This window comes from Myxine glutinosa, chromosome 9 (assembly GCF_964187855.1).
Source record: "Myxine glutinosa chromosome 9, kmMyxGlut1.1, whole genome shotgun sequence".
Taxonomy (NCBI): domain Eukaryota; kingdom Metazoa; phylum Chordata; class Myxini; order Myxiniformes; family Myxinidae; genus Myxine; species Myxine glutinosa.
This window is the reverse complement of record NC_136269.1, coordinates 23,568,883-23,582,359: the sequence shown is the minus strand read 5'-3', so window position 1 is coordinate 23,582,359 and position 13,477 is coordinate 23,568,883. Positions and strand designations below refer to the sequence as shown.

The 13,477-nt window shown below is 40.2% G+C and overlaps 1 protein-coding gene across 10 annotated transcripts in view; it reads left to right on the top strand.

The window, feature by feature from the left end:
* Window positions 1–13,477, top strand: part of TMEM63B (transmembrane protein 63B) — a 113,151-nt gene that overhangs the window by 78,442 nt on the left and 21,232 nt on the right. For all 10 annotated transcript variants that reach the window (XM_068129456.2, XM_068129457.2, XM_068129458.2 and 7 more), the window contains 6 exons: window positions 2,075–2,112; window positions 2,829–2,971; window positions 8,837–8,888; window positions 10,786–10,897; window positions 11,646–11,719; window positions 12,294–12,374. In XM_068129456.2, the coding sequence (XP_067985557.1) occupies window positions 2,075–2,112; window positions 2,829–2,971; window positions 8,837–8,888; window positions 10,786–10,897; window positions 11,646–11,719; window positions 12,294–12,374 (500 nt within the window). The remainder of the gene's footprint in view (window positions 1–2,074; window positions 2,113–2,828; window positions 2,972–8,836; window positions 8,889–10,785; window positions 10,898–11,645; window positions 11,720–12,293; window positions 12,375–13,477) is intronic.

Below are 13,477 nucleotides of genomic sequence, written 5' to 3'. Positions count from 1 at the left end.
CACCCCCAGCTCTCTCTGTGCTCTGTCCCTCAAATATTCCTACAGGTCGCACAAGATCTGCCAGCAACCCTCTGATGGTTAAACTGCCGAAATCTCGGCTCTCCGCTCACCTTCACTCTTTCATTCCTCTTTTCTCCCGCCTCTGGAACAAACTCCCTCACTCCCTTCAATCCCACTCCTCCCTCCAGGTCTTTAAAACAGCTGTTCACCACCATCTCTTATCTTCCCCCATCCAAAACCTTGATCTTTTCTACCCCCGCTAATTCACCCCAGATCCACCTTGTTTGAAATTCCAACTTCTTTCCTGGAAGTCCTGGCAGTGTCCATATGTTTTATACCTCTCCCACTGCCCCCTTCCCACGCCCCCCCCCCCAAAGCCCTCGCCCTCTCTCAGATTTATCTTTGTGATAAATGTTCGCTCTTTCACGAGCCTCGATATTGTATACAAAAAAAAAAAAAAACGATCATTCATTCTTTGAAACATTAAACTGCATAAATTTCAATAAAAACTGGAAAAATTGAGGTGTTCTAAAACTTTTGACCGGTAGTGTATTCTGATATAAAAGAGCATGGTAGCAAATCCTCACAACATCAAAATACAACACAACAGCCCCATTATACAATAGTACTTAAATAGTACTTGTTTTAGAAAATTGGGCCTTTAAATGGTGAAGTCAAATATGGCGAATAACATGCTGATGAATATATAATACATCAGGTGAGCAATATGTACAAATTTCAGAGAATCAGGAGCAAAATGGAAATGCAAATGAGTTGTACTTTAAGATTTTAAAAGGAAAAAAATCTCCAACTGTATGGGATGGGTTTTGTATTCATGTGATTGGAGTTTCCTCTTCAAAATGCCCTGCTGACTGTAGACTAGAACGGCACTCGGTCGAGCGCATACCTCCACCAGGCTGAACCGTTTACATTTTGTATCCCACTGATAGGCCGGATCTGGACGTTAAAAATTAAATTGTTGTATTGAGGTCTTCACCAAAATTGAATCAATTTGTCCTTGTCACACACCCCACGCTGTCCACCAAATTTCTTCCAAATCCTTCCATAAATCTTTGAGATATTGTGCTATATGTTGTGTTTGGCCCTATCTCTCAATGGTGAAGAATCACTTTTAAAAATGTAAAAATTATCATATCGAGATCTTTACCGAAATGTAATCAATTCCATTAGATTTTGGAACATGCCGATTAGATTTTGGTTAAGGTTTGGATGCAGATCCGGCCTATCATTGGAATCCAAAACGTAAACTATTAAGCTTGGCGGAGGTATCCCATGGCTAGTCTATCATATGTATGAAGTTTTGCATCAATCTGTTAAGCAGTTGCGGAGAAAAGTTATTATTATTATATTTTTCTTTTTTTTTTTCAATACAATATGGCCAACAGACTACTTGACCAATGTCGTCGTAAATTTAATTCTTCACTTGCATTGGTTCATAGATCATATATATTAAGTTTCAGATTTTTCGGACAAGGATTTCAATTCAACCAATTATGACTGGAATACCACTTCACCAATGACATTATCACCCGATAATACCCATGTGGAGTAGATGGGCAAGTTTCAATTTTTCTTCCTTGAGCAGTTTTGGAAAAAAGATATCCAAATTTTTTCTTTTAATCAAATATGGTTGCCATAACCATGTGACCTATGACATCAGAGTTATCACTAAAATATTCTCCATGGTGAGTGATTCTTATGTTTAAAGTTTTGCATCGATAGGACTAGCGGTTGCAGAGAACCATTTTTAAAGCAAAAATATATAGACGCGGACACACCTAGACAGACAGGCGTTGGTTGCAATAATCTCACATTCCCTTTAGTTATTGTTGGAAAGTAATTGGCAGATAATCATAATTATTGCTTGTTAATATTCCTTAATAGCCACTGTGGGTTCATTGTTTTTACAGTTTGTGGTCTAGTACTGCTTGATGTTCTTCATCTCTGTTGACTGTGTAGGATAATGTATACGCACCATTGTAATCATTCATTGGCTACCATATTGTATGTTCTGTATTTGCTGATTGTGATAACCGTCTCTCTCCCTCACCAGGGTTTTTGCTCATGGCTTGCTGCGATATTTCGGATCAAGTGAGTCCCTTGTTTTTTTAGATTTGTTCCATTGCTTTATTATCCCCACGCTTTAAAAAAAACAAAAACGTGGGATATTGTAGTCTGTCCTGTCTGTACTGTCTCTTTGTCTCTGTCCATCTGTCACGTTGTCTCCTCCTAAACAGTTGTGCATAAATTAACCAAACTTTGTAGTTATGATCACCACATGACATGGTGTGAGAGAAGTATCATTGTTGCCCCTGCTCGCACTGGAGCTCTGGTGTGGGGTCAGAAGGTCAATTTCCACAAAAAGCAATTACGGGCACATTGTAAAAAAAATTCTCATTAAACTTTGAATATGAGGTCAACATTGGGGGATGCGTGAATATGTAACAATTTTTTTTCAGATTTGACCCCCGGTTCATTCCCCGGGGGTTAGGACTTGGGATCACAGGGGTCAAAACAGACGATTTTCTGAACTCAAAATTTGATATTGGGTCATTCCTGGTGGATCTTTTTGCCACCTTTCAACTTTGCTTTAGGTGGGAAGTGTAGGCATTTGTGATAGCCAGCCACCGACTTCGCTCTAGCTTTGTTTTATGTTCTCCCTTTTCACTTTCCTGTAGTGCAATGGGTATAGTTTCCCTCCCCACACCACCCCTTGCCCTGTTTTGACTTTTTTCTTCCCATTTTGTTGAGTATTTAATATCGTGTCCTTGACCTCTTTTTACTTCTGTTCCTTATTTTTCTTTCAGGGATGAAGAGATAATACTCAAGTGTGGCATGGATGCCGTGCATTACCTGTCCTTCCAGCGTCATATCCTTGTTCTGCTCATCTTTGTCTCTACCCTCTCACTCGCTGTCATCCTTCCTGTCAACTTCTCTGGAACTCTGCTTGGTTTGTATTTCTCATTATTCATCTTGTGACACTATCATTCATGTTGTCCACCATGTTTTATTTATTTATTTTCAAACTATCACATTGTGGACCCTCGTATATCGTGTTGCACCATAAATTATAAATTGCTTGCATGCAAAAGTCCAGTGGTGCTGGAATGTTTAGGAGTATTGGGAAGGTGAGGACAAAGGGTTTTAAAGAATGTAGTAATGAAGAGGAAGTGGTGTCGGAGTACACATTTTGCACAGTAAGTGTTTGGGTCGGTGGGGTCTCAGTTAAGGGCATTCCAATAACAGTACTATTGTAACTATATAGTACTACTGTTTAAACATTGCAGTATTACTGCGGTGCATTTTGTAGTTTTACTGCAGCAACTGTAAAGGAAAGTACTATACAGGTATCCCCCACTTGATGGAAGTTGTACGTATCTTTATTATACCGGCGAGATTATTCAAGGATGAATGATGTGAAAATATCGAATCTTTCTATTAGTCTATATAGACCTAGGTGAGCAGTGGGGGTTAGGGATTGTTGGAGAAGCAGGCCACAGCGCAAATCCTTCCTGGGGGAGTGAACACTCTTGATGTGAAGTTTGAGCACCGTGTCAAAAGTTGTGACTGGTAAATCAGAACAAACAGTCGGGAATTGAGGTGCGGGTTGGGCAGGAGGTGGGGCAAAGTGCAAAGCTATCCTGGGGGAGTGGAGACTCTTCTAGCCAAGTGTCAGTGAGCTCCATGGGTGAAAAGGTGTACCTGGTATATGGAAGCAAACACACATGGTGGAGGGATAGGGGTGGTGTGGGAAGGGGGGTGGGGTGGGGGTTGATGATAGCTTTCAAGTGCAAAACCATTCTGGGGGAGTCGACTGTCTTCATGGCAAGTTTGAGCCCCATGGGTTAATATGTATGGCCAGCAAATCAGAACGCAAACACACGCACACACACGCAAACACACACACACACGCAAACACACACACACACGCAAACACACACACACACGCAAACACACACACACACGCAAACACACACACACACGCAAACACACACACACACGCAAACACACACACACACGCAAACACACACACACACGCAAACACACACACACACGCAAACACACACACACACATGCAAACACACACACACGCAAACACACACACACACGCAAACACACACACACACGCAAACACACACACACACACGCAAACACACACACACACGCAAACACACACACACACGCAAACACACACACACACGCAAACACACACACACATGCAAACACACACACACACGCAAACACACACGCAAACACACACGCAAACACACACGCAAACACACACGCAAACACACACGCAAACACACACGCAAACACACACGCAAACACACACGCAAACACACACGCAAACACACACGCAAACACACACGCACACACACACGCAAACACACACACACGTAAACACACACGCAAACACGCACACACACACACGCAAACACACACACACGTAAACACACACACACGTAAACACACACACGTAAACACACACACATGTAAACACACACACACACACACACGCAAACACACACACACACTAGGGTGCATCAAACGCCCCATGATTTTCAAAAAGTTGTTGTATTTTAATGTCTATTCCCTCAAATGTTACACTTGTTGGTAGAAGTATGTATGCAAAAAATAGATGAAATCAGAGGTGGTCCTGGGTGGCCACCGGCCACTTTTATATATTTAGGGCCATTTAGGGCCACAGCTAAACTACTTTACAAGATAATGTAAAATTAACTACAAGATAATGTAAAATTAACCATTATACCTATATACAAAAGTAAAGTCCTACTTTTACTAAATGCCTAATATCAAACAGTTAAAACAACCTTACATGTCAATGTAAAATTAACCAAAATCGTTCTTCATATTACAAAGTTGTAGTACAGTGTTGTAGTATTGTACTTTCATTGATTAAAAGTTTGAAAATGTATTAAGCACAACGCCAATGTCACTACTCCAACTTTGCTCGTTTCCGCAAATTTGGCCTCGCTTTGCGGTCACATTCAACCACTTGAAGAAGATTTTGGAAGTGGTCTTCTCTTCTTGCAGTTGAGACAAAATCAGTTGCGAGCTTTACTGCTCTCTCCGCAGGGTCATTCACAACATTAAGCCCATCCACAATGGACTTGGCTGCCTTGAAGTGCTCATTGTTCTGCCAAGTGTCAACATCCTCTGTTAGGAAGGTCATATCTAGGTGAAGAAGGTTTACTGTAAACCACGAGTCCTCGTTCACAAGATCAGCCAGGGTTGTCGCTTCTGTAATTTTTGGAAATGACGGTTTGCCATATCCAGAACCGTAGCGGTGTTTTGGAGTGCTTGGCATTTCATCTGGTTGTATGGCCAGTAACACATCTGCAAGGGCACGACGATCCTTTTGAGGAATTGCATTGCTGAACAGTGCCAAAACAACCAGTTCTGGGGTTAAATACCACAAATGTCTATCAAAGGCTTTCACAGCGCTGACTGAAATGGTTGAGTTGACAGCTTTATAGTTGAGCAGAGTCTTGTAAAAGCACAAATCAAACCATGGGGCATTTGAAGCAGACTGACATATGAGCCACCAATCACAATAAATATAAACAACAAAAACAACAAACTCCTTCAGTTTTTCCTGTTGATGTTGTGTTGTTACAGTTCCTCGAGGTAGTAGAGAAATTTGCTCTTCAAGTAGGCATATTTTGATGGAATAAAGAATCTTTGACATCCACCTTGCTTTATGCATGGCCCCTGGTCTGTGGAGTGTTCCTTGTTTTGTGACATCATCATCGAGGACTACCTGGCAGAGTTGTGCCATTTCCTTGTAGTCTTCCCTACAGTATGAAGCGCTTGTGCGGATTGTGCTTAAAACCTTGTTTTTGCAGGATAAAAGCAGCTGTTGTGCATAGTCATTGTACATGGAAATGTCAATTTTGGTTAAACTTTCATTCTTTGCATGCGATATGCGTTCCCAATTCTTCTGGAATTTTTGGAACAAAGATACTTCTGGAGACTTTGATGCCTCAATTTTGAGAACGTCAAACACATGATCCAGGATTACCTCTCCAACATGATGGCGACATGCACACCACAGAAGAGCACGGTCCAGTTTTGATTGAATGGTAACACAGGCAGCTGTAACGTGTCCAGTGTTTGATGCTGTTGTGTCAAAACATAAGTTGACAACTGATTGTTTGCACTTCCATGAATGTAGATACGTGTAAGTGTGCTCGGCAATGATGTCACCTGATGACCTATCACTTCCAGGAGGATATCTAGCCACCCCCAGTAGCTTTACATCAGTGGCATTCCCAACCAACACTGGCAATCTTTCTTCCTTGACATTCTTGTTTGTGAGCGTTGGTATCTGCTTGCCATCCCAGTGAAGTGTTGCAGCTGTTGGGGCGATCCAATTTTCTTGAATATCTTTGGCGATAGCACTTGTTATTGATCGTCGAGCCTTATCAGCAGTTGAGTACGACTTGGCCACACGACGTGGATCACCTCCTGCCTCTTGAATTACAGCTTTGGTGAGCGCAACCTGTTGAACAGGAGTTATGTTTAGTCGAGTAGCAACAGACACAACTGAATGTCTTTTCAGAATATCATGAGGAATAAAGGCAGATGTACCTGCATATGTTGATCTGTGGTGACTACGCTTCCTTTGAAACTCTGGAATCGCCTCTTCTTCAGTTTCTTCCAAGCTATCTGCAGAGTCACTATCATCAGAGCATACAGAACTAATTGTCATCTCTTGTACACTGGATGATTCATGACGTTCTCGTCTTGAAGCTTCCGCTAAGAGGCGTTTTTCTTTTCTATGATCTTTATCAACTTTCTTCTTGTCAACACCACAAAATGAGGCTACTCTGTCAGATTTCATTGACTCTAAAAATACTCTATCTTCCTCATTCTTAATGTTTGTCATTGCATCTTTTGTCCATACACCAAAGGTCTTATCAAGACGTTCATTCATGGTTTGCAACTTAGCCAAAGTGCTTCGAGATTCTCGGCGAGAAACAGGTATTTGACGCAATTTGTTATTGTCATTAAGAAGGTCAAGTATTAGTTTGCAGCATTGATGGTCTGAAAGCATAGGAATATTTGCTTTAGTGTAGAATTTTTTCAGCTGGATAAGGACGATGCTGGCAGATTTCCATTTCAGTGGCTGAGTTTGTTTGCCTTCACATATTTCTTTCTGGATGTACCACATCACGCATCGAAGAACCTGCCGGCAAGTTGGGAGGCGGACTCCTGTCAATGTACCATCTGCTTCTGTAAAAGCATTGCCAAGACCAAAAATGGCACTTGCTAATCTGGTCTTCTTATCTGCCATCTGAAAGAAAATAAAGGATATTATTAGACGACTAGTATGGGACCCACGATTAGACCTCCGATTTCATTCATGTAAAAATACAAACTAATTATCAAACCATCGTTTTTTGCATAAAATTGTTATATTTGTATTCCTCTCATCAAGACCTTCAATTTGATACCAAACATGACTAGGTTTGGGTGTAAAATAACAAAATCAAACATTTTTACATAGTGCGGCCCCGAAAATGGCCCTAAATATATAAAAGTGGCCGGTGGCCACCCAGGACCACCTCTGATTTCATTTATTTTTTGCATACATACTTCTACCAACAAGTGTAACATTTGAGAGAATAGACATTAAAATCCAAGAACCTAAGGGCGTTTGATGCACCCTAACACACACACACACACGCAAACACACAAACAAAAAAAACAAACACACCTCAAATATGTACATATACGTAGTGTGTTCAAAAAGTATCCGACCTTTGTTCATAAAAGATACTCGTATCCAGATAAAAAATTTTTTTATAATAATCTCGTTCAAAGTAGTCCCCTTGGGCTGCCACACACTTCTCCCAACGGTTCTGCCACTGTCGGAAGCAGCGCTGGAACGCCTCTTTTGGGATGGCGCGCAGCTGGTCCGTCGCATTCCGCATGATGTCTTTTCTGGAGTCGAAGAAGACGGTCAGCATGACTTTGACATTGCTGCGGACCTGCCTTGCTTTTTTTGGCCTCGGGGATGTTGGATGCTTCCATTGTGATGACTGCAACTTGGTTTCTGGGTCGTACCCATAAACCCAGGACTCATCGCCACTGTGTTGAGGAAGCTGGGATCGCTGTTCACAGTCTCCAGCATGTCCTGTGCGATCTCCAAACGGAGTTGCTTCTGCTCAATCGTTAGCAACTTTGGTACGAACTTCACTGAGATTCTCCTGAAGCCCAAATCCTCCTTCATAATGGAATGAACGGTGTTGAATCTTGCGGATCGTTTCCACTTGGGAATCGCCAAGCTTTACACAAAATTTGATGCAGTAGCGTTGTTCAAGTTTTTCCGTCATTTTGTCAAAAACGAAAATCCGACGGTGCTCACTTACATTTCCTCACTCATCGGTGGTCTGCCGTCGAATGACAGCTTCTGCAGGTGGGAAAAAATTCACGCGTGCGCATTAGGATCGCCTACATACGTGCACCAATCAACGCCTCCCTAGCTTCTTTTTTTTTTACGCACGAAAAATAAAGGTCGGATACTTTTTGAACACAGGGGTATTGTAGTATGATACTATAGTTCATGTATTCTTACCGCAGTCAACTTTCTACTACAGTAACTACAAATATTGTAGTACAATAGTTAATTTAACGCTATTACAGTAATATGTAGTTGATGTTGATTTACTACGATATTAATATTGTGTATCTCTTGTGTGTTTTGAAGGTTTTGGTAGAATGAGTCTGATTCTTAACCATATTATAGTGTAATGTTTTTCACTTTCTTAAAATTTTTTTTGTTTTGCAGAGAACAGTCCCATTAATTTTGGACGTACTACTATTGCGAACCTGAATCCCAAGTAAGTCTCTGTCATTGTGTTATTTTTTTTCTTCCAAGTCTACAGAAACATTGATATTTTACTGATTCATCCTGTTGTAACCCGAGATCCCTTTTTGTTTTTCTTATGTCAAGCTAGATGTTTAACTTGTTGAATACTGGAGAGTTTGTAGAACATGATACATCGCACATTGTTACTTAAATTTTAATTCATTTTAATTAAATAATGATATCAACAATCGTTTGAAAAAAAAAAAAATCCGAAAGTTGAGTGCTATCGCAGTAGTCCAGAAGCAGTCCCGATCCCCACACTTGTACACCACCCCATTTAACCTTTATTTAAATTGAAGTACGTTATGTATTGCAAAACTGCAGATTCTTGGAAATGTTATCACAGATTATTTGTTTTCTACAGTGTTCAAGAATATAATTCAATTTAAATAAAATAAAAATTGCAAAAGTCGTATGAATAAATTAATTCCTTGTTTTACCGCCATCGTCACAGTGTCTCTTACATCACCTTATCTAACACGTCACATTAGTTATTCGTGCCTGTCTATGCGTCCATTATAACATCCTTAGAAACAGTAATTTTCCTGTTTGGAATGATTTCCAATTTTGTTTCACTGCCAATAGACAGTAAACACAATAAAAAGGCAGACACAATAAAAAATATCTCACTCCTCTCTGCGCACGTTTGTCGGGACCAATTCAAAGATAAAGTACAGTAAATCAGCAGACTTGTCTTCCTATTCATGTTCCGAAATATATTCAAAATATAACATTCACTTTAAGTAAGCTGTTCCTCAATCATCAACTGATATTAACCAATTAATAGGCCAGCAAAGACGGACGGACATTAACCAATTGCTTAACCCCGCTTTTGGCTTCGCAGGCGCAGAGTAATAATACATTAAGGTATGCACTGACAACAGAACCCTTTCCAAGGCAACATAAACCGATTATTACTGAACTGCTGTAATTTCTGCCATTTGTATTTGGTAAATATGATGACGATGATGAAATACAGTGGAATACAAGACTTTGTCAAGGCTTATGTCGATATGTGTTGTCTGGCAGTTGAACGGAAGAGCTGCCTTGCTCTTGGAAAGGGCTAGCGTCCAAAATGTCAGTTTTACTTCGCTTTACAAAGCTGGTTAGGATACCTTTATAACCTCGCAGTTGATAAAACATATTGTACTGTGTTAGATTTAGATTATCCTTCCAGCTGTTTTGCTCTCTGTTAACTTATGCAGCATCTCACTATAATCTCCTCCACTACGGTAACTTGTGCAGCATTCTTTTTAGTTTCTGCACCCACCTTATCCATGCAAGTTGCAGGCCTAAACAGTGTAAGATCACCCTGACTAGCCCATTGGAGCAGCAGCATCATGGTTAACAATAAGCAATCAACATACGGGGAATCATGAAATATGTAACGATTTTTTGACCCCCAGTTCATGCTCCAGGGGTGGGGACTTGGGATCACAGGGGTCAAAACGGGAAAATAATTTTTAACTCTAAATTTAATATTGGGTCATTCCTGGTGGAATTTTTTTTGCCATCATTCAACTTTACTTTAGGTGGGAAGCGTGGGGATTTGCGATGGTGCGCCGTCGACTTCGCTCTAGTTGGAAATTTTCAAACCTCTCTATAATAGTTGATGGAAGAAAAATGGTTAATATATTGGTGTTCCAAAGTCTTTACCTCTCACGTTAGCTTACGAATGACATCAGTCACCTGAATGGCCAGACATCTTTGTACTTGTCTTTAACAAACTGCTGCAGAGCTGATATCAGTTGTGCTCGATGACACAAGATAGGAAGAATAGAACAAACAGAATGTATTGCAGTGGAATTCTAGGTTCTGACAGTTTAAAGTCAGTTTTCTATGGTATCCTAACTTTGCTGTGTCTGTAGGGATCAACTCTTGTGGCTTCACACCGTGTTCGCCGTATTGTACCTCCTGGGCACGGTGTTTTGCATGAGAAGACACACGACCCAACTAGAATATGCTTATGAAGAAGAGGAGGTGACGCTTATTTTCCCAATACAGTACTTAAAAAAAATATGGCGGGATATTGGAATTTGCTCTGTCTATGTCCATCACGCTATCTCCTCGTAAATGGTTGTGCAGAAATTTACCAAACTTGGTAATTATGATCAATGCATGGAAAGAATGCGCAAGTATCATTTTTGGCCCTGCCCTCTGAGGCCGTGGGGTTGGGTCAAAAAGTAAAAATACAAAAAAAATGCAATTGCAAGAACATTTTAAAACATTTTATAATGAAACTTTGTATTTGCAATCAACATTAGGAGACGCATGAAATATGCAACGATTGTTTGGATTTTTGGAAAAAAAATTTAACTAAAAACTTGAAATAGGTTCATTCTTGTTGGAACTTTCTGCCACCTTTAAGCTTTGCCTTAGGTGGGAAGCGTGGGGATTTGTGATGGCACAACATCGACTTCGCTCCAGTGTTGTAATTATCGAGGAACATTAATTTCATTTCATGAACCAATTCACTATTTTACCAAGAGGGCTGCGATCGAAGATCGCTGATTATTCTCAGTATGGCCAACTCGTCAAATTAGCCAATTTGTTTGCACTTGATAGTCTGTCTCATAATGAAAACAAACGTTTTTTGTTTTTTCTTCCAAAAAGCGGGACATCACGGACACCAAGTCTAAATGCCTAATTCCTCCCTCCAGGAACATTAATAATAGTGTCGTGTTCTCACAATAAAGTTGCTGAGTTTGCCATGTGTGCTGCTGTGCAGACTACCCGAACAGTGCTGATCTTGGGAATCCCTAAGAATATCACAGATGAAAACTTGCTGAAGTCGCACCTCACGTGAGTTGGATTCTTTATTTCCTTCTTGATTGAGTATGGTCGAGGTATGACAAGGGGTGAGGGGGGGGGGGGGCGATGGGGGGAAGTATGCTCTCTCACAAGTATTGGGCAATGCAAACTTGCTGTGAAATGCAGTCAATCATTCTTATCATATCTCCTTTTGGAAGGGAGGGAGGAAGGGACTAATTGAGGCAAAAATGGTACATTGTGCTTGTTTGCTCGATTACCTTTTGTCAGCCAGTTCATGAGGATACCCACTTCATATTGTGGCAAATTGACAAAACTTTTGCCATGAAAAAGGAAACATTGGCTTTTTTCTTGTTTTGAGTCTCATCTATTGTAATCCTGTGTTGATCACCTTGAAGGAGAGTGTACAATTTTTGTGAACCTGGTTTGCATGGTGTCTGATGAAACTCACTCTGGGGCTGTAACGTTGGCCTTACAACTTCAGGTTTTTCTTTTTCACTGATATTTGAATTGATTCTTAGTTTTCACATTATGATTTGCATTTTTTATTTTTATAAATGTGGATTCACCCTACTGCAAGTTGTTCTCAAAATTTTATTTCTTCCAGGGAGGCATACATTGGTTGTGAGGTCACACAGATCAACTTCTGTTACAACTTAAGCAAACTTATTGCATTGGACAATGAGGTGTAAGTATCTATTCACTAACATGCAGCAATATTTTTCTTTCTTTCATGTTTCATGTTTCACCCATGTTTGTTTCTTTCACATAAACGTATCCTGAATAAAATTGATCTAATTTTTGTTAGCCCGTCCTCCTCACAGCGGGAGATGGGGTTTTGCAATCACTTCCGTCTGTGTCTGTACGGGTCGTAACTTTTTATCATTTGAGCTTTTGGCATCAAATGTTCAACAAAACTTTATTATGAGACTATGCAGAAGATAAATTAATAATTTGGTCGAAAGGTCATAAGGTTAACGTCACATGATATCACCAATTTTCATCCAATTGACCTGAAATTTTAATAATTTTCATATTGGAACACTGAATTGGTTCCCAGATCAAAAGCTAGAAGCAAGTAGCTTTTACGTCAAAAGGTGAAGGTCATAATCGTCAATTTTCATCTGGGTCAAATATGAGCAGGGTTTGCATATGAGGTCACTCAAACCTCTTGCTTTTGAGGTCACATGGTCAAGGTCACCTAAAATCGAAAAAAACATTTCTTTTAGCTGTTTTCATTCTGTTTAACATCCAGAAGAATGTTTAACATCCAGAAAAAGTCTGAATACAAAGTGGATGCGGACGGGCTTTGCATTTTCAAATGCTTTCTAGTTTTGGTGTGTTTTGATGAATGTGAGGCATTTTAACTTTCTCAGTTTCATTGTGCAGACAGACAGTCATGGTTCTTTAAACTTTATTATCAAGGGCAGTTAAAGTATTTCTATTTTTTTAAAGGTTCAGAATCAGAAACATCCAGTATTGGTACTTATTTTTGGCTGCCAGACCACGTGAGCGATTACATCATAAATTTACATTCTTCAATATAATTGTTGCATAGATCACGCTCAAGAGATTTCAAACTGATCAGACCAAGTCCCTGTCCCTGTCGATTTATGACGTCACAATTGAGGCATCAATGACATCATCATTAACAACACTTATTCCCCATATGGAGTTATTTACTGTGAGCCACGTTTCAATTTTTTCCATGGAGTGGTTTCAGAGATAGTGGTGTGCAACGTTTTTCGTTTTTTTCCAAAATGGCGCCAATACCATGTGACCTATGACGTC